At 45.5% G+C, this 22,140-nt stretch overlaps 2 protein-coding genes across 5 annotated transcripts in view; one reads left to right on the forward strand and one right to left on the reverse strand.

Annotated features, from left to right (window-relative positions):
• Positions 1 to 22,140, reverse strand: part of EIF3L (eukaryotic translation initiation factor 3 subunit L) — a 115,474-nt gene that overhangs the window by 33,865 nt on the left and 59,469 nt on the right. The window contains exons 2-4 of one of the 2 annotated variants that reach the window (XM_076006998.1): positions 1,731 to 1,794; positions 1,139 to 1,187; positions 46 to 256 (exon numbers count right to left, since the gene is read on the reverse strand). In XM_076006998.1, coding sequence (XP_075863113.1) covers positions 46 to 256; positions 1,139 to 1,187; positions 1,731 to 1,763 — 293 coding nt within the window. In that variant the 5' untranslated portion in view covers positions 1,764 to 1,794. Of the gene's footprint in view, positions 1 to 45; positions 257 to 1,138; positions 1,188 to 1,730; positions 1,795 to 22,140 lie in introns of those variants that run through there. The other variant, XM_076006999.1, reaches the window with a different exon arrangement.
• On the forward strand, positions 7,011 to 21,667 carry ANKRD54 (ankyrin repeat domain 54). 3 transcript variants are annotated; one of them, XM_012741821.2, is made up of 9 exons: positions 7,011 to 7,472; positions 9,221 to 9,268; positions 15,286 to 15,384; positions 18,683 to 18,754; positions 19,271 to 19,318; positions 19,396 to 19,520; positions 20,023 to 20,130; positions 20,506 to 20,576; positions 20,714 to 21,667. In XM_012741821.2, the coding sequence occupies exons 1-9, from the start codon at positions 7,148 to 7,150 to the stop codon at positions 20,865 to 20,867; spliced, it is 1,050 nt and encodes a 349-aa protein (XP_012597275.1). In that variant the 5' UTR covers positions 7,011 to 7,147; the 3' UTR covers positions 20,868 to 21,667. The 3 variants fall into 3 exon arrangements, with proteins under 3 accessions (XP_012597275.1, XP_012597277.1, XP_075863115.1); XM_012741823.2 differs by having other exon boundaries at positions 7,012 to 7,472; positions 20,506 to 20,850; XM_076007000.1 differs by having other exon boundaries at positions 7,335 to 7,472; positions 15,291 to 15,384; positions 20,506 to 20,850.

The raw sequence follows: 22,140 nt of genomic DNA on the forward strand, positions 1-22,140 counted from the left end.
GCCAGTCTTACATAGAAAGAGGTCATTTTAGCCAGTGGCCCATACCTGTTCTCATAGATGTCCTGGATCTCATACACCTTCTGGTCAATGACATCACTGGAGACACGACTGGCCTGTAACTCATATACTTTCTGGTCAATCAAATCCGAGACAGTTTTGTGGAAATACTGGATGAAGTTTTTGATCACTTCGGGGATCACCTGATAAGTCTGCTGTTCATACTGACGTTCATAAGCAAGGTCCTGCTTTGGATCTCCTAGAGATTGGATATAATAACTACTTTATAGAATGCTTTCAAACCCACACATATAATGGAACAAAACGGCAAGATCACCCCACAAACTAAATCTGTGTCTACAAAAACCGGTATAGTTCCCTTTCAAAAACTCCAGAGATATAAACCTCCTAATCCCATCTCCCTTGTTTCTTCAGAACAATTACCACTACTTAAAGTCATATTTTTACCTATTATCTGTTTAGTCCCGGAAATCTAAAGTCTATGAGGTCAAGAACCTTACCAGTCTTATGCCCAGCTGTACCCTCAGGGCCTAGAACAGGTATATGTGAGTTTAAGGGAGAGAGGTGGACTGTGCAGAAGGGTTAAGTGGTAATAGCCACTTAATATTTTTTGAATGAATAACTGCCACCTCCTAACTATATGGCTTGCAGCAAATTACTAAACCTCTCTAAGTTTTCTCATCTTCAGGAGACAACATTAATGTACATACAATACAGAACTGTTTTAAGTAATAAATGAAATATTTCATGTAAAATACTCAGAATGCATAACACTACGTCAAGCCAAACCACTATAACATTTCAAGAAAGCTCAAAAGCCTCCCCAAAAGATCTCATTTGGGCTTGGTTTGAATCACTTAAAATTTCCACATCAAGACTTTCTTCTTCAGCTAATAGTTTAAAGCCAGGTCAGTAATCCTCCTCTTCTGAGACTAGGAGGTGGACCACAATAAAAGTCTCATTAATGAGACTCACGATCCCTCCAAGAGCTAATAACTGACTCCAAACCTGGACCATCAAAAAGCAGTTTTTTAACAGACGCTTGTCAGAGCTGGTTCTGAGATATTCAAAAAGGTGCCAATCCCTAGAAGGACTCAACTAGCCAAACTCACGGTCTCACCTGTGTGCATATCATAGTCGCCCGGGTAGGCATATGGATCATAAGCCGCCTGTGAGGAAAGAGGCACAGTGAGAACAGTCACCAATTCGTGAATTCGAAATGCTCGTCCTAGCGCCTATATATCAAGCACAGATCGAAGGATACAAAGGCGGATAAGACACTGTCCCTGCCTTTGAGGAACTCACACGCCTGCGAGAAAAGGGCAGACAGACACTGACAATACACCAAATCGGGTGGAACACAGCAGAGCGAAGCCCAAGAGTTTGCGGAAATCAGTGAGGTCTGACCAGACGGAGCGCAGACCGAAAGAGCTCGGTTACAGAAACCCAGAACCGTCTAACCAGCCCCCCGCCGCGGTCCTGGGAAAAGTGAGGACAGGCGGACCAGGCTCGCGAAGTGGGCGGGCAGAGCCAGGGCTGCCGAGGAGGCGGAGCTGTGGCAGCAGCACGAGGGCCGCGCGAGAGGCTGGCTGGAGTTGGTCGTGGCCCGCGGAGGCTCCCGGAGAGGCCTTGACAATGCCTCACCCCAGGGCCCAACATCCAGAGAGCTCTGCCCCTTCGTGGAGCCCACTACGCGCTTGAGGGCAAGTTACCTCAGACTCGTAATCATCTGCAGCGTAAGACATGGCTACGGCACTCGCGAACACTGCCGGAAAGAGAGAAAAGAGCAGCCCGCCCTTGCGTCATGAGGCCGGAAGTTCAGCCGCACTCGGGCCTGCCGGGAAACCGGAAGTCCCTCTGGGGCTGCCGACAATCTGAGGTAGCCATGTTAGGAAGGATAAGGACTGCGAATAACCTCAACTCTTTATTTTTTTTTCAAATACAGGCTGCTCAAGAAATGTGACTCTGAGGTACTGGTGTAAATTCAGAGATAAGGACATGACTTAGTTCGGTATAAAGGCTGAGCAAAGCAAGAGGAACCATAAAGAGTGCCACATAAACGATGACTTGCTGCCTCGGGCTGACTTCCCGTGAAGGAAAATTCTGACGTAGGGGGCCTGACTTGGATTTAGGTGTAAGTGGCGTGCCTGCGGCGAGAAAGTTCTTCAAACGTTCCGACTTCGAAAGACTAAACTTACTGGTTGTAAAAGTCGAAACTTCGTCCCATGCAGTGAGAGGGCATTGAGTGTCCACTTGGGACACTACGGTTGGAGCAGGCAAAGATGAGGCTAGCCAAGGCTAGCCAAGCCGAAGATGAGGCTAGCTGTAGCGTCAGGCCTGGGACCTGGACAGCTCTTGAGAGCTCCGGCATGTGGGGACGTGTTCAGACTCGGGCGGTGGTGGGGGTTCGAGTACCGGGGAAGTCCTTAGGGTACTGATGGGGTTATAAAACAAGCCAATAGAAACCGGCTTATGGGGCTGGGCGCGGTGGCTCACGCCTGTAATCCTAGCACTCTGGAAAGCCAAGGCCAGCAGATCGCTCAAGGTCAGGAGTTTGAAACCAGCCTGAGCAAGAGCGAGACCCCAGCTCTACTAAAAATAGAAAGAGATTAATTGGCCAACAAATATATATAGAAAAAATTATCCGAGCATGGTGGTGCATGCCTGCATGCCTGTAGTCCTAGCTACTCGAGAGGCTGAGGCAGGAGGATAGCCAGAGCCCAGGAGTTTGAGGTTGCTGTGAGCTAGGCTGACACCATGGCACTCTAGCCGAGCCAACAGAGTGAGACTCTGTCTCAAAAGAAAAAATTAACCTGTACACTTAAAACGTGAGAATTTTACTATATGTAATTTATTTCTACCTAAATAAATTGGATTTAACAATTATAAATAGGATTAATAACAAATAACTAACCTTTTGGAACTTACATGATAGACAAAGGAAAATACCCTTAACAGATTTAAAACAAGTCGCATGCCAGTAGAGAGTGAGCATATTTGATTGTTAATGAAGGAACCAACAGCATGACAGAGTGGTTTGAAAAGAATTTGAGAATAGTTAATGGGCAAAGGTATTCTGAAATATGACTGCTAAGTTGGACTCAACCTATTTCATGTCTCACAGGGCAATAAAACCATAACCTTTCAGGTTGTCTTCTTCATTGGACATGCAAAAATTACTGCATCTTGTCAGTTTTCTACAAGTTAACCTCTAAATATACAGAATTGTAAAACATCACTGGGTCCTAATCAATTGTTAGTCAAAGTTAAATTTCTCTGGAGTCAGATGTTCTTATGTGGGTTTCTTAGGAATTCTTTAGAAGGATATTAAGAAGCCACCTAATCACCATTTGCCATATTTTCAGATATTAGATAATTTTCCACCACACTAGTTTTCATTATTTCACTTTTAATAAAGACAGGAGGCCAGGTGTGGTGTCTCATGCCTGTAATCCCAGCACTTTCGGAAGCTGGGCCTGGAGGATCACGAGACCAGGAGTTTGAAACCAGCCTGGGCAACATGGTGAGACCCCATCTCTGCAAAAAGAGAAAAGAAAAACCAATTAACTGGGTATGGTGGTGTGCATCTGTAGCCTTAGGTACTAGGGAAGCTGAGGTAGGATTGCTTGAGCCCAGGAGTTTGAAGCTTCAGTGAGTGAGCTGTGATTATGTCACTGTACTCTACTCTTTTTTTTTTGAGACAGAGACTCACTCTGTTGCCTTGGCAGAGTGCCATAGCGTCAGCCTAGCTCACAGCAACCTCAAACTCCTAGGCTCAAGCGATCCTCCTGCCTCAGCCTTCTGAGTAGCTGGGACTACAGGCATGTACCACCATGCCCACCTAATTTTTTCTATTTTTGTTAGAGACGGGGTCTCACTCTTGCTTAGGCTGGTCTCGAACTCCTGAGCTCAAACAATCCTCCCGTCTCAGCCTCCCAGAGTGCTAGGATTACAGGCATGAGCCACCGCGCCTGGCCTACACTGCACACTCCACTCTGAGCAATGGAGTGAGACACATCTCTCTAAAAAAAAAAAAAAGAAAAGGCAACTGCCTGTAGGCCTCAATGTGGAGGTAATAGAGGATGGTAGGGACTTTGGTAAACAGAACAACAGAACATCATGCCTCATCTAAAGGGGAAAGTTGCTATGCATCTCCAGCCAACAGTTGTGGGAAAGCTTGCCCTGTATTGCCCCATCTTCCCATTTTTAAGAGACTCTGGAAATAAAAACTTTCATGTGAAAGCTCTCAATTTTTAAATGTCAGTGGCTAGTTCAAATTTCTCTAAAATACTATGAAGCCCACAGGATGAGGAAAAGAGAGAAGGAAAGAAAAGCCAACTTTCTAAATCTGGCCTGAGCTATCCTCAATATCTGACTTAGAACAACACCTTCTGATGGGAAGAGTGAAGCCCAGAGAAGGGAGGCACTTGCCCCCAAATCACTAAGTGAGTTGACACCAAACAGGACTAAAACCCAAGTCCCTGGATTCCAAGGCAGAGGCTTTCTCTACATTGCAGGTATCTGCTTTCTCCCAGAAAGTGCTTCATGTTTATTTATAGATTGACCAAGTATAGATGACTTATCTATGAATGCTCACAGTACCCTTAGGTCAAGTTTAAGCCACTGTGATGTGCCCACTGTAGTATAGAATTTGTATGGGCCTCAGCCTGCATCATACCATTATTTATTAATAATAAGAACAATAGTTACCAGGTCTTTTTTCATTTGTTTGTTTTTGAGACAGAGTCTTATTCTGCTGCCTGGGCTAGAGTGCTGTGGTGTCAGCCTAGCTCACAGCAACCTCAAACTCCTGGGCTCAAGCGATCCTCCTGCCTCAGCCTCCCGAGTAGCTGGGACTACAGGCATGTGCCACCATGCCCGGCTAATTTTTTCTATATATATTAGTTGGCCAATTAGTTTCTTTCTATTAATAGTAGAGACGGGGTCTTGCTCTTGCTCAGGCTGGTTTCAAACTCCTGACCTCAAGCAATCCGCCTGCCTCGGTCTCCCAGAATGCTAGGATTACAGGCATGAGCCACCGCGCCCAGCCGTCATTTAATCTTTATGATAACTGTATTATGGTATAGTTACTACTGTTACCTCCATTTTACTCATGAGGAAACTGAGGCTCAGAAAGGTAAAGTCACATGCTCAAAGCCATGGCTCCATGTATTTATGGCTCCAAAACTGATGGTCTTAACTGCTGTGCTTTCATTCAATGAATCAATAGTCAAATACCTACAATGTACTGATGCCATTTGCTGAGCCAGGAATTAATGGTGGAATACAACTTCATAGATCCAAGTTCCAGTCTAAAATCCTCAGTCTGAGGTTAACTGGCTCCACACTCAATCCACATCTGATTCTTCCCAGTGCAATATAACAAGTGGTTCTTGCAACACGGAGAAGGTTGGGCTATGTGATTTATACTCAATAATGTTGATTTAAAAATTAGAAGTAAAGTTAGTAACCACCTCTAGATGTCTAGGGATCCTGTTCAAATTCAAAGGTTTCTGATCTAAACATCTTGCCAGAGCACATGTCTTGAAGACCAGATCCATTGATAGTAGGAAGAAAATAGTTAAAAAAGATAATTGGGCCCAAATCATCAAAGGTCTTGATGTGAAGAGAATTGTGTTTTAGGCAGCATATACACCTTGGATTCTACAGAGAGAAACTAGAGGGATATAGACTATTTTGGAAGCTATTACAAAAAAAAAGAAGAAGAATGAATAATAAAGTTATTTTAGGGTGCATTCAGCAGGCATCAGGTGCAAATACCCACATTTCAATTAGACTCTCTGGAGCCAGTTTCTGGCAGGCTTTTCACTTAAGAAAGCAGTATGGTGGAGAGGACTTTGGCCTCAGATAGATCTGTGTTCAAATACCAGTTCTTCAAATTTCTAGTCCTGTACCCTTCTACAATTGACATAACATCTCAGAGCCTCAATTTCCTGATCTGCAAAGAGGGTATAATAATATCTACTTGTTATGGCTCTTGTGAGGGGGGACTAAATGATTTAGTGTATATTAAGCACTTTATAAACCGTACATGTTCAATGTTTGTTTATTTCCTCTGTTTCCTTCTAGCTACAAGTGGAGTTGGCATATGTCCTTAGCCACCATGGGGCAGAGGACAGTTCAAATAAATATATAGCTTTTTTCAGCATCCCATACAATGATGATCCTGACAATGCTGTGCTTACAGCACTGCAAAATCTGGAAGTGCTTTTCCAACTGTCAGAAAGATTACATTTTAACTGGGTTGAGTTAGAGGATCTATATATGGGAAGAAGTTTTGCATGGACACAAGAACTGGTCCCATGAAAGGTGGGCAATCGTGAACAAGTCTAATATCTCTCTGCTTTCGGTTTCTCATCTATTAATATAATATAGGGATGGTCCTTCTTGCCTACTTTATAGAAGTGTTCGTGGGGTAAGGGGTTATGAGAAGTCTTACAAAATAGTGCACTCGCCTGGCATAGTCACCTAGCTCAGTGACTGGCTGTCGCATTAAACTGTTGCTCCGATGTAAATCTATTGCACTGGAAGCTGTTATTGCACAGTTTATAGTGATATCTCCAAACTTTAACATATTTTATAGAAAGTTCACTTTTTGCGTTCATTGATTTAAAACATATATATTTATACGTATAGTGTGGCTTCTTCACTTCCCTTTGTGAGTGGCTGCAGATCATCTTAGCATGATTGGCCAAATCATCTGCCCGTTATCTTTCATAAGGCGGGGACGGGAAGGAGGAAAGAAAAAAAAAATGAGTGTCGTAAATTCATCTGTTTTATTGGCTCCGGTAGTGACGTACGGCGAAGGCCGTGAGCACTTAAAATTTTTGATTGGTTTGTACGTCCGCCAGTCTTGCTGCTGGACGCCCTGTCCAATTCTCTTGCTTATACCATGCTCTCCCTCCCCCATTGGCTGTGAGGGTTTAGGCCGGGAGGGTCGTCATTGGTCCGGCACGCTCCAGCGCGCCCGCCCCCGCTCGGTTGCCGTGGTTGCAGGCCCGGCCCGCCCGCTCCCGGGCTGACAGCAAGACTTGGAGCAAAGGGAAGTGGGCCCGTTGGTCGGTCGGGAACGAGGCTCTGGCGGCCCGGCCCGCGCGGAGCCGTTGCCATGGCAGCCGCCGCCGGGGACGCGGACGACGAGCCTCTCTCGGGCCGCTCGAGCTCGGATGGCGAGTGCGCGGTGGCGCCAGAGCCGCTGACGGGCGCAGAGGGCCTCTTCTCCTTCGCCGACTTCGGGGCTGCGCTGGGCGGCTGCGCGGGCCTCCCGGGCCGGGCGTCCGGCGGGGCCCAGTCCCCGCTGCGCTACCTCCACGTCCTGTGGCAGAAGGACGCGGAGCCGCGCGATGAGCTGCGCTGTAAGATCCCCGCTGGCCGGCTGAGGCGCGCCGCCAGGCCCCACCGCCGGCTCGGGCCCACGGGCAAGGAGGTGCACGGTGAGGAGCGGGAGCGGCGCGGCGGAGGCAGAGGGAGGCGGGGCTGGCCTTGGCCGCCTCGCGGCGGGGCCACCTGGGCGAGGACAGGGCCTCTGAGAGCCGGCCCCGACCTCCCGCCAACCCTCTGTCTGGAGTCCTCCGACGTCTGAGCTAAGGGGCCCAGAGTGTCTCCCTTCAATGATAATAATAATTATTATTATAGCTGCAAAGAACTATAACATTTTTTTAAGTCTTCCTGCTCAGAACCAGTCACTCTAGACCTCTTGCACTTGGTAATATATGAATAGAAACTTTCCATGACTCTGCCTGTTTATTACAAGATAACAGAATAGGGTACTGGAGGACACTTTTATTATGAGACAGAGGGGAGACCAGAGTCTGTAGCCAAGTTGCAGGAACATGTTTAAATGCACAAACTTGGATTGGACTCCTCTACCACCTTTAGGCCTTAGGAAAACTATAGGCCCTATCAATCTTAGTTTTCTCATCTGTAAAATGAGTACAATACCTGCCTTACAAGAATGAATTAAGATAATGAGCATGTTGGTTGATACATGATCATTTGTAATCCTTATAAGAACTCTTGGAGATACAGGAATTGTTCCCATTTTACTGATGAGGAAACTGAGGCTCAGAGAAATTGACTTACTCCAGGTCGTGTGGAAAGTGGCTGTGCTGCTATTTAGAATCCAGGTCAGACAGATTCAAACTCCTGCTCTGGTACTGTGCCATATTGTTTTCAGCATTTTATGGATGACATAGAAACTGAGGCTCTAAAAGATTTTAAATGGGGACATTTAGAGTCCCGTGTAGGCCTGTCTATGACTCTACCCATATCTTAGTGGTGCTGGAAATACTAAAGAATTTGGAAGTGCCATATAGATCATAAAGTGCTATATGAATGTAAGGAATTGTTATGTGTCTGAGTTGCAATTTTTGACCATTTCTCTGATGACAAAGGCATTTTTAGACTTTCTTTTACCCTCCAATATAGAGGTTGCGTCATTGGAGGGGGAATAAAGTTTGTTTAGAAATTACCTAATTTGGCCAGGTGCAGTGGCTCATGCCTCTAATCCTAGCACTTTGGGAGGCTGAGGCAGGAGGATCGCTTGAGGCCAGGAGCTCAAGACCAGTCTGAGCAGGAGCAAGACCCTGACTCTACAAAAAATAGAAAAATCAACTGGGCATGGTGCCACACGCCTGTAGTCCCAGCTACTCAGGAGGCTGAGGCAGGAGGATCTCTTGAGCTCAGGAATTCAAGGTTGCATTGAGCTATGATCATGCCACTGCATTCTAGTAAGGGTGACTGAGTTAGGCCCTGTCTCAAAAAAAGACCTATTTTGAAGAAGAATATAACATTAACCAGCTCACAGACAACATCCATGAAAATCATAACATTTTGTCTTTGCAACAACTTAGGGCTGGCATGACAACTCAACCTTGCTTTGCAGATGATAGACCTGAAGCCCAGCGCGGTTAACTGCCTTGCTCAAGGTCACCTGGCTACTACAAGTGGCAGAGACAAGATCTGGCTCCAACAGCCTTGGAGGATTTGCTAGAGAATGTGGACTTTGCACTAGTTATGCCTCCTTTCAAGTTTATCTCCCAGGGTAGTGTCTTGTATCCTGGCACCTTTCTTTTCCTTTAGATGCTATTGTGGCTGAAGGGTGGGTTAACTAGGAAGCCATCCACTTACTGTTTCATCATGACTATTATTTTTAAACTGGCATTTCTTGCTCTCTTCACAGCTCTGAAGAGACTGAGGGACTCAGCCAATGCCAACGATGTGGAAACAGGTGAGTGTGCACAGTGGGTCCAGCTCCAGGTACCCATGGGCTGGTTGGGGAAGGAAAAAGCCAGGTAACCTATACCTGAAAAGACAGTCTGCCGCTCACTCCCTTAGAGGAGGGCCACTGTTTTTATTGTCTGACTTTGCAGTCATTTTGCATAAGGAAAGTCTGGCTTAGACACTCACTGTCCCCATGCTTTCCTGTCAAGCTGAACTTCCTGATGTTATAGCCTTTGGCAACCTGTGGACTCCCTGATGGTGGGAAGCATGTATGCTTTTGTATCTCCACATAGCCCCCAAAAAGAGTATATGCTCATTTTGGAACTTTTGATTAATGGGAGCAAACACTCAATTTTAACTGCCAGGTGATCATCTGCACAGGGCCACCACCTTCAGCTGCTTAGTGAGACTTTGTGGTAGTTAGGTCAAGTGGTTTTCAAACTTGTGTAGTTGACACAGTATCTGAAAGACATGGGTGGGGCTCCTAGCAGGACACTACTCTGTCTGGTTCTTTGTTGCTGTTTTCCAACATTCACTAGCTGACAGGGCAGTAGCAACATCAAAGGCACACGAACAATTTATAGAATAAAACATTAAATTTTATCCCCTGACTTAATTCTTCCTGTGAATCAGGGAAAAGTGGTGAATTAGTTTTCTTTGGCTGTTTTAACAAATCACCACAAACTTAGTGGCCTAAACAGCACAAATTTATTATTGTACAGTTCTATAGGTCAGAGATCTCACTCAGCAGGCTAAAATGTAGATGTTGTCAGGGCTGCATTTCTTTCTGAAAGCTTTAATGGAGAAACTGTTTTCTTTGCTTTTTCCAGCTTCCAGAGGCTTCCTATATTCCTTGTCTCATAGCTTTTCCCTCTATCTTCAAAGCCAGCAACAATGTGCTGAGTCCCTCTCACCTTTCCATCTCTCTGCTTCTGACAGCAGGAAAAGATTCTTTGATTTTAAGGATTCATGTAAATAGATTGGGCCTGGATAATCCATGATAATCTTCACATCTCAAGGTCCTTTTGTCCTTTTTTCTTTCTTTCTTTCTTTCTTTCTTTCTTTCTTTCTTTCTTTCTTTCTTTCTTTCTTTCTTTTTCTTTTTTTTTTTTTTGAGACAGAGTCTCACTCTGTCACCCTGGCTAGAGTACACTGGTGTCATTGTAGCTCACTGCAACCCCAAACTCCTGGGCTCAAGCAATCCTCCTGCCTCAGCCTCCTTAGTAGCTGGTACCACAGGCACACGCCACCATGCCTGGCAAATTTCTGTATTTTTTGTAGAGATGGGGTCTTGTTCTTACTCAGGCTGGCCTCAAACTCCTGAGCTCAGGCAGTCCTCCTGCTTCAGCCTCCCAGAGTGCTAGGATTACAGGCATCAGCCACTGTGCCTGGTCTCAAGGTCCTTAACCTTGTTCAAATCTGCAAAGTCCTTTTTGCCATTTAAAGTCTGGCTGGCACAGTGGCTCACACCAATAATCCCAGCACTTTGGGAGGCCAAAGCAGGAGGATTGCTTGAGGCCAGGAGTTCAAGACCAGTCTGGACAACATAGGAGACCCTGTCCTTACAAAAAATAGAAAAATTAGCCGGGCATGGTAGCGCAAGCCTGTAGTTCCAGTTTCTTGGGAGGCTGAGCCAGGAGGATCAGTTGAGCCAGGAAATTTGAGGGGCCTTGAGCTATGAGGATGCCACTGCACTTTAGCCTGGGCAACAGAGCAAGATCTTATCTCAAAAAAAGAAAAAAAAAGTAATATATACACAAATTCTGGAGATTAGGGTATGGACATTTTGAGGGCAATGAGTTAAGAGAGCCCACTTATAGCAGGGATTGAGAAGGGGCCATTTATCTCAGGGAGCTGGGGTGTTACACCACAGTTTGCAAGATGGTTTTCCTGTCCATGATGTAGCAGTAGTCAGCAGGTCCAGAAACTAGAGAGTTTTTCAACTCTCTTCACTTTGATCTCTTTTCCATGAACTTTAATCATTTATAATATTTAATTAGCAACCTAGCTAGCTTTTCAAGGAAAAATAATAAGCTTTCTTTTTTTAGTATCAATAATGTATAGCTAGAGAATATTTTAATTATACTTACCTTCCACAGAAAGTCTAGTTCATCTTGAATCTGGTGGTTTTATTATTCTGATAGAAATGCTGTAATTTTCAGTTTAAAGCCTCTTAGATTTATGAGGCTTGTACAGGACTCTGATAGTGAAACTGGCTGTAGGATTAGCCTTTTCAGTCCTTTACTTTTTCTTTTGAGACAGAATCTGACTCTGTTGCCTGGGCTAGAGTGCCATGGCATCAGCCTAGCTCACAGCAACCCCAAACTCCTGGGCTTAAACTATTCTCTTGCCTCAGCCTCCCAAGTAGCTGGGACTACAGGCATGTGCCACCATGCCTGGCTAATTTTTTCTATATATTTTTAGTTGGCTGACTAATTTCTTTCTATTTTTAGTAGAAACGGGGGTCTCACTCTTGCTCAGGCTGGTCTCAAACTCCTGACCTCGAGTGATCCTCCCGCCTTAGCCTCCCAGAGTGCTAGGATTACAGGCATGAGCCACTACACCCAGCCAGTCCTTTACTTTCATAGTTAGCATTTTTGTTCTTTTTCTGCATATTTGTTGGGTTTTTGTGTAGTTTAGCAATTATAAGGGACATAAAATTTATATCCTGCTCTTGTTAAATCATAAGTGCTTTTTCTATGATTTCATAAATTAAACTATTTTAAATATGAAAATAATATGTGCATTTAAAATGTTTTGGATACTAGGTAAATATGCAAGAAAAACATCCATAATGTCAGCAAAGGATCTAATATCTGTTAATATTTTGGTGAATATCCTTCTAGTCCTTTTCCCTATGCATAGGAATTTTCTTTTTTCTTTCTTTCTTTTTTTTTTATTTCAGCATATTATGGGGGTACAAATGTTTAGATTACATATGTTGCCTTGCTCTGCCCTAGGAATTTTCTTTATGGACTTTCAAACTGCTGTATACACATTTTGTAGCCTGCATAATTTTTGTGTGTGTCATAACATTTTCCATAGTCTTTGTAACCAGTTGTTTTTTAAAAAATGGAAGCATCATTTTACTATTTATAGAATAAATATAATACATGGCTGTATGATTCTTTAAAAGCTCACAAAGTTGAAAGCAAAAATCACCTTATAATTCCATTCACCACTTATAACCACAATTTAATTTTTTTATTTTAATTTATTTTTTTAAAGATGAGATCTCACTATGTTGTCCAGGCTGGAGTGCAGTGGCTATTCACAGGTGCAGTTACAGTGCATTACAGCCTTGAACTCCTGGGCTCAAGTGCTTTTCCTGCCTTAGCCTCTCCAGTAGCTGGCACTACTGTGCGTGCCACGGCACCACAGTTTTTAATAGATGCATGCTATTTCTTCAAAGCAACAAAGCAAGAGTTATTTAGTCATATACTTGGCACATTAGTCTTTCATTTTTAAGATTACTCCAAGGTATGGGATTATTACATCAAAGGATATATATATTTTGATGGCTCTTGATAGAGATAGCTAAAGTGCTTTCTAAAAAGACCGTAACTGCGTAATTAATATAAAAATAGAACTGACTATTTTAGCTTTATTTTATCTCTTTGATACTGTCTCTCTTTTGGTGAATGTCTTCATGAACACTGAGATGACTTGAAGCTCTTATTTCTCCTTTATTCTCATTCATTAAGCAGATTATTACTTTCAGGACACTGTGCTCAATACCAATGTTATAAAGATAAAATAAGAAACCTACAATATAGTTACAAAGGAAGAATATAAAGTGATATCATTTCTAAAACAAAACACAAAGCAAAACAAAAAAAACCCAAAAAACTGAAGTTATGGGTTTATTTGGAGAGATGTAAGTTCTGGAGTCAGAGAAAAGTGGGTTTATATCCCAGCTTTGCTTCCTATTACCTGGGTAAATGTAGCTTGGGTCCTTTATAATCTCTCTGGGTCTGAGTCTCCTGGTCTGTAAAATGGATGTAATACCTTGCTGAGTCATTGAGAGGCTTAGCATTCGGGTACCTGATGCCTAGCTAGTGTTCAGTGTACAGTGACAATTACTACCCTAAAATAGCAGAGGTTGTTAATATTAGAGTAGCAGGCTACACAGGGCTCTAAGGAGATGTGAAAGAGGGAAGGGCTCACTCAGCTGGAGGAGATTCCTGGAGGGGAAGCTATCTGCACTTCATCTGGAAGGACTCAAATCCTTGATAGGTTTTCTGGGGAGAAGAGACTAAAACCTTATTTGCTCTAACATGGCATTTGGCAGCAATTTTCTATATTTCAGCTGGACCATGTACATTAGTACATAATGCCTCACATTTTATAGTGCCTCCCTACTTTTCAAAGCAGGAATTTCATATCCATTATTTTCATCACAGCAGCTCTGGAAATTAGCAGGGCAGAGATTATTCCCATTTGCTGATGAACTGGGGCCCAAATCCAGGCCTTCATACTCCCAACCCAGCTCTTTCCACTGCCCCATGCTGTTGGCAATGCACTCCTTTTTATTTTTTTTTTCTCTGACTGTAATTTCAAGTAACCTATCTTCAAGTTCAGACATTCATTCTTCTGCTTGATCAAGTGTGCTGTTGAAGCTCTGTTATATTTGATATGTTATTCATCAAATCCTTCAACTGTAGGAATTATTTGCTTTGTTTTTATGATTTCTATCTCTTTGTTGAATTTCTTGTTCATTTCATGAATTATTTTCCTGATTTTGTTGAATTTTCTATCTCTATTTTCCTGTGTCTTTCTGAATTTCCTTAAGATCATTATTTTGAATTTCTTTTCTGGCAATTTGTTGATTTCCTTTTCAATAGGGTCTGTTACTAGAGAGTTATGATATTCCTTTGGAGGTGTCATATTTCTTTGCTTTTTCATGTAACTTGTAGCCCTGCAATGATGTCTGTGCATCTGGTGGGATGATTTCCTCTTCCAAACTTTCTAGAGTGCCTTTCATAGGAAAAGATTTTCACCTGCATTTGGGTTTTAGTATGCCGGTTAGCAAGGGTATGGTGACTCTGTTTCTGGATAGGTGCAGTGGAATAATCTTTAGGCAGCTTCTTCAACTGCATTTAACATCAGCAGTAACTGTGAGCACCTCAGTGGCATAGGCTATAGACATTTGTGGCAGTATAGGTTGTTAATGTCCTTGGTGTCAAGGGCTTTTGGGGTTCTCCTATTCTCATTTTCCCAACAATGGAGAGACTTAGCCAAGGGGATCCCACTTGGTGTCAGGGCTGACATACCCTACAAGCAGCTGCAGTGGTGCCAGCTTCCACATGCAGGTGCTTGGACTGGCTATTGGCCCAGAGTTGTAGTCTCAGGGTCTTACAAACCTATGGTAGCACCTGGGTCTTGGGGTACAGGTTTGCTCTCTGTGGTTAAGTTGGATGTAGGTTGTCTATTGAGCCAGGATCTGTGACTCTGAGGCACTCTCTAGCAACTTGGGCACAAGGGGCCAGGTTGTAAATGTGAGTCTACCCATGGGGGACAGGACACAGCACTGGCCTCCTTTCTTTTTTACTTAGCTTAGCCTGAGACTAAGTCTGTGTAGCTCTAGCACCTGTGCTCTGTCCACTCTAAAAGGCTGCTTCTGGAAGCAGACTTAGCATTGGCCAGTAGCTTGGGCAGCTGTGTCCAGCTGGAATGGAGGTATAGCCAAGATGAGGTAGAGGGATGGGGCCACAGTCTGTGCTGGGGATTTCTGTGATTCTATAAATCCTAATCCTAAGGGCCAAGTGCCTCTTACAGCATTCTATTCCTAGACATATAGTTTGAGCTCCCAGTATCCATTGCCCTCACTTGTGCACTCAGGAGAACAAGTCCCTTCTTTGACAGTCCCCGTGGGATCAGTATCCATGAGGGGTTGCTTTCCCATGCATTATTGCTATCTTGTCTGGAGGGACCCCAGAGCATCCCTGTCCATCCCTCAGAGACTGTAACTTAGCTAACATTGCTGCTTTCTCCTCTTCCCTCTCTCTTTCTTGGTGATGTCAGTGCAGCAGCTGCTGGAAGATGGCACGGATCCCTGTGCAGCTGACGACAAGGGCCGCACAGCTCTACATTTTGCCTCTTGCAATGGCAATGACCAGATTGGTGAGTTCTGGGGAGAGAGGAGGGAGCAGGGCCAGGCAAGTAGCATCTCTCCACAGCAGCTGTCTGCATAGCCTTGGGATATGCAGCTGTACTGGATATAAGGAAGACGTGGCACCACAGTGCCCTGCTTTTCTCTTTCCCTTAGCCTGTGGAGCTGGCACTGCCAGCCCAGGGAAGGGATACACCTGGGGAAAGAATATGATTGACTCTATTCAAGGGTCAAGGGCGGTCTCCAGGAGACCACTGGAGGAGAGAGAGGGCCCAGCCTCAGAGATATTCAGGGGACAGTTACTCAGTGCTGGCCACATCAGCAGGACTGCTTTTTTCTAGGAGTATTTTTTTTTTAATTGTAGTATAGCTTCCAAATAGTGAACTATGGTGAACTATGTATGTGTATACACTGGTAAAATGAATACCAGATCAAGATATAGGATATTTTCAGCACCCCAGAACCCTCATTCCTTCCCAGTTCTTATTCCCATCTGGAACTTGTTCACCATGGACTAGTTTTGTCTGTTTTTGAATTTCACATAAATGGAAGCATAAATTTATGCATACTCTTTCACTCAAAATTATATCCATGAGATTCATCCATAAATGTTATGTATATCATGCAGTCATCCCTGGTATCCTGGGAGGATTGGTTCTAGGACCTCACTCAAATATCTAATTCTGTGAATACTCAGGTCCCTTAAAGTCGGCCCTCCATATCTTCAGGTTTTGAGTCTAGATTTGACTGAATCTGTGGATGTGGAAACTGTGGATGGGTGGAGGAGGGAAGATTGTTGTTTGTTCTTTCTTCTGCTGGTTACTACTTCATTATGATATGCCCCAATTTACCCATTTTACTGTTGATGGACATTCATGTGGTTTCCAGGTTTTAGCTATTATGAATAAAACTGCCATGGATATTCTCATACATGTGATTTAGTAGCTATAAGCACTCAGCTATGTGGAGTGTAAACCCAGGAGTGGATTGTTGGGTCACTAGGGTACACATATATTTAGCTGTAATAGGTACTACCAAACCATTTCCCAAAATGGATATACTGATACATACTCCTATTTCTGCTAGCACATTAATGTAAGAGACTTTTACATTTTGCCACATCCTTTCTAATGCTTGGCATTGTTTCTTTTTTTTTTTTTTTTTGAGACAGAGTCTTGCTTTGTTGCTCAGGCTAGAGTGAGTGCCATGGCGTCAGCCTAGCTCACAGCAACCTCAAACTCCTGGCTCAAGCAATCCTCCTGCCTCAGCCTCCCAAGTAGCTGGGACTACAGGCATTTGCCACCATGCCCGGCTAATTTTTTGTATATATATTAGTTGGCCAATTAATTTCTTTCTATTTATAGTAGAGACGGAGTCTCGCTCTTGCTCAGGCTGGTTTCGAACTCCTGACCTCGAGCAATCCGCCCGCCTCGGCCTCCCAGAGAGCTAGGATTACAGGCGTGAGCCACCGCGCCCGGCTGTTTCTTTTTAATTTTAGCAATTCTGGTATAATGATGTCTTATTGTGGTTTAATTTGGTTTAATTTGCATTTCTCTGATGGCCAGTGATGTTGAGCACCTCTTCATGTATTTATTGGCCATTTGAGTTTTTGTTTTTGTTTTTGTTTTGAGACAGGGTCTTGCTCTATAGCCCAGGCTGGAGTGCAGTGGCATTATCATAGCTCACTGCAACCTCAAACAGCTGGGCTGAAGCAATTCTCCTACCTCAGTCTCCTGAGTAGCTGGTACTACAGGTGTGTGCCACACGCCTAGCTAATTTTTCCATTTTTTGCAGAGACAGGGTCTCACTATGTTGCTCAGGCTGATCTAGAATGCCTGGTCTCAAGAATCCTCCTACCTCAGCCTCCCAAAGTGCTGGAATTATAGGTGTGAGCCATGATGCCTGGCCAATTTATAGAAATTCTTTATATGTTCTGGATACAGGTTGGGCAAGGTGGCTCACACCTCTAATTCCAGGCTTTGGGAGGCCAACACAGGGAGATTGCTTAAGACCGGGAGTTCAAGATCAGCGTGGTCAACATGGTGCCCAGGAATTCAAAGCTACAGTGAGCTATGATCATGCCACTGCACTGTACTCCAACCTGGGCAACAGAGTAGGACCCTGTCTCATAAACAAAAATTTTCTAGATACAAATCATTTATCAGATATAAATGACTTGTTTCTTCCTAAAGGCTTGAGGGGAAAAAAAATAAAAGCAAAAAAATTATATAAATTACTTGCCTTTCTGAGTTTGCCTCTCATTCTCTGAGAGGTATCTTTTGACAAACACAAGTTTGTTTTTTTTGTTTGTTTGTTTTTTGAGACAGAGTCTCACTCTGTCACCTTGAGTAGAGTTTGGTGGCATTATCATAGCTCACTGCAACCTCAAACTCCTGGTCTCAAGTGATCCTCCTGCCTCAACCTCCTGAATAGCTGGGACTATAGGTGTGCACCACCATTCCCAGCTAATTTTTTCTATTTTTAGTAGAGACAGTGTCTTGTTCTTACTCAGGCTGGTCTTGGATTCCTGACCTAACGTGATCCTCCCACTTCAGCCTCCCAGAGTGCTACGATTACATTGGCCAGGCATCAGCCACCATGCCTGGCCAATGAACACAAGTTCTTAATTTGAATAAATCCAATTTATTGATCTTTTTTATGGCTATATTTTTGTGACTTATTTAAGAAATCTTTGCCTATCCTAGGTTCATTTTCTTCTAGAAGCCTAACTGCTTTAGTTTTCCCATTTAGGTCCATGATCCCTCTCAAATTAGTTTTCATATATGGTGTGAGACTCAGTCTGGCTTCCCCGTGTGATGTGCTAGACCCAGGTCATCTGCCTGTGCATCCATCTGGGTAGTTGGTAAACCCTGGTGACACCACAGCCCATCCCTGAGGTGGCCTAGAGACTGTCAAGGAGGGAGACAGTCTCTGTCATGGAGCTCAGCATCATCTATTGACCTAATTCCTGCTATAGCACTTGGCTGTGGGAAGAGCAGAAAATGCCCTTGAAAGCCTTCACTAGCAGCTACTGCTGTTGGAAGAACTTTCCTTAACCCTTAAAATTCCAGTCCCACCACACCTGCATAGGCCAAGATGCCCTCCCAGATTCCTCAGCCTCTGGCCCTCAGAGCCCTGCACATGAACCCGAGTGAGTGAGTGAGTGAATTAAGTGAATAGAACGACATAGGGGACCATGTTTACATTTTGTGTCCTGCACTTTGAGTGGGCTTCTCTAGCTTGGTTATGGGTGCCTGGTTGAGTAGATGGAAGCCTCTGACAGTTCTTCTCCGGTTTTCCTATTTCCAGTGCAGCTGCTTCTGGACCATGGGGCTGATCCCAACCAGAGAGATGGGCTGGGAAATACGCCACTGCACCTGGGTAAGTGCCTCAAAAGTCACCAAGGCAACTTTTCTGCAGCGTAGGCAGGCTCCTTAGATGGAGAGCCTGGCGTCCTGTAGGCACCCAGCAGTATCTCCCAGTGTCCAAGGAGATCTTGAGCTCCCAGGGCTGCACTCCCCACCCGTGGACTTTACAATCACTCAGCAGTTGGCTGTGCCCTTGGCAGAGCTGTTTAGCGACCTAGACTGGCCCAGCTGCACCGCTGCTAGGGGAGGTGTGATGTGAGACCTTTGTTAGGTTCCAACTCTGCCACTGACTCACACCATGGCTTGTAGTGAGGCAGGTCCCATCTCTAAGCCTCAGTATACCCAGCTTTGCAGGGAGGGCATTGGGCTTGATTGCTGACTCCTGTCCAGGTGCTGCCTTGGTGATACCTTTTCAGGAGGCATAACTTGGCACAGGCGCACTCAGACACACAGCCCTGCTCCCTCCCGTGTCCACACGGAGCCAGGCCCAATGGCCCTGGATTCTCAAGTCTCTGTTCTTCTTCCTCAGCGGCCTGTACCAACCACGTCCCTGTCATCACCACACTGCTACGAGGAGGTATGTGGCCTCTTCCCCATCTCCCTCCTGTCTCTCACCCTTACCCCCAGCATGCTCACCTCTGCCTGTACCCTCAGGGGCCCGTGTAGATGCCCTGGACCGAGCTGGCCGCACACCCCTGCACCTGGCCAAGTCCAAGCTGAACATCCTGCAGGAGGGCCACTCCCAGTGCCTGGAGGCTGTGCAGCTAGAGGTGAAGCAGGTGAGTAGCCGTCCTGTGCTGAGCCCATGGCACTAAGCAAGCACTGGACATATGCAGCCCCGACCACAGACCCACCTGCCTCTAGCCCCAGGACTCTTGAGTTGTTTCACACCAACCCCAGTTGCCACCTGCTCTACTGTGCCCCACCCTTTTTTTTTAAAGAGACCATATCTCACTCTGTCACTGAAGCTGGAGTCCAGTATCATGATCATAGCTGTAGCCTCAAAATCCTGGGCTCAATTGATCCTCCCACCTCAGCCTCCTGAGTAGCTAGGACTACGGATGCACACCACCATGTCCAGCTAATTTTAAAAAATTTTTTGTAGATACGGGGTCTTGAACCCCTGACCTCAAGTGATCCTCCCACTTCAGCCTCCCAAAGTGCTTGGATTACAGGCATGAGCCACCACGCCTGGCCCAATGTGCCTCTTGGCAGCACCATCAGGCCTCTCTGTGCCTCCTAGCTGGAACCCACACAGCTCAGCTGATCCTGTCGTTCCAGATCATCCATATGCTGAGGGAGTACCTGGAGCGCCTAGGGCGGCATGAACAGAAGGAACGGCTGGATGACCTCTGCACCCGCCTCCAGATGACAAGCACCAAAGAGCAGGTGAGCCACAGTCACAGGTCAGACCCAGGGCCTGGCAGGAGCTTCAGGGCCAATCCATCTCTGCTCTGATGCAGCCAGACATTTGTATTAAAAGGAGGTTGCGACTGTGGGTTGCAGCCCACTGTTGCCCTCAATACCTCTGTCCACTTCCTTTGAAACTGCCAGTGGCTAGTGTGTGCTGATGGCCCTGCCCTCTGGGGCAGCCCAAAACCACCTGGTGTCAAGGATTAACCCTTGGTCAGCTGTTCCATAGTCAGAGAGAAGCCACCACCTGCCCTGGGAAGAGAGACAATGCCTGTGTTCTATGCCTGTAGTACTGGGAGGAGATCTGGGGGCCCTGTCACCCTGTAACAGAGCCTTGGTTTCATCCTACAGGTGGATGAAGTGACTGACCTCCTGGCCAGCTTCACCTCCCTCAGTTTGCAGATGCAGAGCATGGAGAAGAGGTAGCAAGAAAGGCTCCCTGCCTTCCTGCTCCACCATAGTCCCCTGCCCTTACTGCTTTATCATTACAAAGAAAAAGCCCAATGTTTGGGACTTTGGAGCTATACTTGTCTGGTGAGGACCTTGCCCTCATTCCCAGATGCTGTGGGACAAAGATGTTCTCCTCACAACCTCAGAGCCACTGCCAACCACGATCTCCATCATCTCTGGGCTGGAACCACAGCCCCCAGCTTCTTCCTCCAGTTCCTGCAGCACTAGGCCGGCTTCTGCAGCCACACTTCAGCCCCAGCTGACCTGCACTGTCCTAGCAGGCCTCACCTGCCTCATGGCCTCCATGGCACCCTCCCTGGACCCAGACCCTTCTCTATATTCCTTCCTGGTCATGGGCTTGTTGCAGTCACCAGGTGTGGACTTAGGCAAGCAATCTCTGGCCAAGGGGACTGCTGTGGGGGCCTCGTGGCTTGCCCTGTACCTCTCACCAGCACTTAGATTTAGATTTGTCTCTTTCAAGGAGACACTGTAGCAGGTTTCTCTGGTTGTAAGGAGAGGGTTGGTAAAGCCTAGACCTTAAAAATACAAGGCTAGGAAGTACCCCAAAGCAAAAAAACCCAGCCCTTTTTCTCCCAATCATTGAAACCCCAGGAGGGTGTAATAGGTGAGCAGCCTAGTGTAGTAGGCTGTTAGTGCCCCTAGATGTCCTTGTCCAATCCCAGGAACCTGTGAACATTACCTTGGCAATGGCAAAAGGGGCTTTGCAGATGGGATTACATTAAGGATCTTTGGCCAGGGAGAGGATCCTGGATCACCCAGGTGGGCCTGATGTATCCCAGGGATTCTTATAAGAGCGAAGCAGGAGCTGAGAGAGGAAGTAGGAGAGACCGTGATGAAAGCAAGTAGTTGGAGTAAGTCCAGGAGGGGTCACAAGCCAAGGAATGCAGGCTGTCTTCAGAAGCAAGGAAGTGGATTTTTCCCTCAGAACTTCCAGAAGGAACCAGCTCTGCTGACACCTTCACTTTATCTCAATGAGACTGATTTTAGAATGTAGGCCTCCAAAACTACAAGGGAATAAATTTGTGTTGTTTTAAGCCACTAAGTTTGCAGTATTTGTTGCAGCAAAAATGGGAAACTAATGTGGTAGTGAAGGCTCAAAACTCACCAAAAGGGAGCTTTTCCAGCCCGCAGGAGCAGACATCTCTGTTGTGGGCCACAGACATGCAAAAGGAGGCGGGCGCCCTCTCATAATAGGGGCCTGCCACGAGGGGACACCCAAGGGAAGGCACTGCTGGGCCTACTTCTCTACCAAGGCCTCTGACTACAGCTTTTTTCCAGGTGATCAGTCCACTTCCAGCCTGGTTCTGTCCCACTTTCCCTCTCACCAAATTGGAATTTCTGGCTACCTTTCAGAGGAGGAGAGCTTGTCCCCAAATTCCATCTTAGTATGGTTCAGATCTGCATTGAACTAATGGAACCTGGCCACTCCTCAGACCATGGGGTACAAAAGGGTCTCTGTGTGTGTTTCACATACAGGACCTTCCACACCCTGAGAGAGGCGAAGCCCAGCCCAGG

This window comes from Microcebus murinus, chromosome 10 (assembly GCF_040939455.1).
Source record: "Microcebus murinus isolate Inina chromosome 10, M.murinus_Inina_mat1.0, whole genome shotgun sequence".
Taxonomy (NCBI): domain Eukaryota; kingdom Metazoa; phylum Chordata; class Mammalia; order Primates; family Cheirogaleidae; genus Microcebus; species Microcebus murinus.

Coding starts and splice junctions, on each gene's coding strand:
- ANKRD54 (XM_012741821.2), top strand. CDS start 7,148: ATGGCAGCCGCCGCCGGGGACGCGGACGACGAGCCTCTCTCGGGCCGC. Junction 9,269..15,285: donor TGCCAACGATGTGGAAACAG/GTGAGTGTGCAC, acceptor TGGTGATGTCAG/TGCAGCAGCTGCTGGAAGAT. Junction 19,319..19,395: donor CACCACACTGCTACGAGGAG/GTATGTGGCCTC, acceptor CTGTACCCTCAG/GGGCCCGTGTAGATGCCCTG.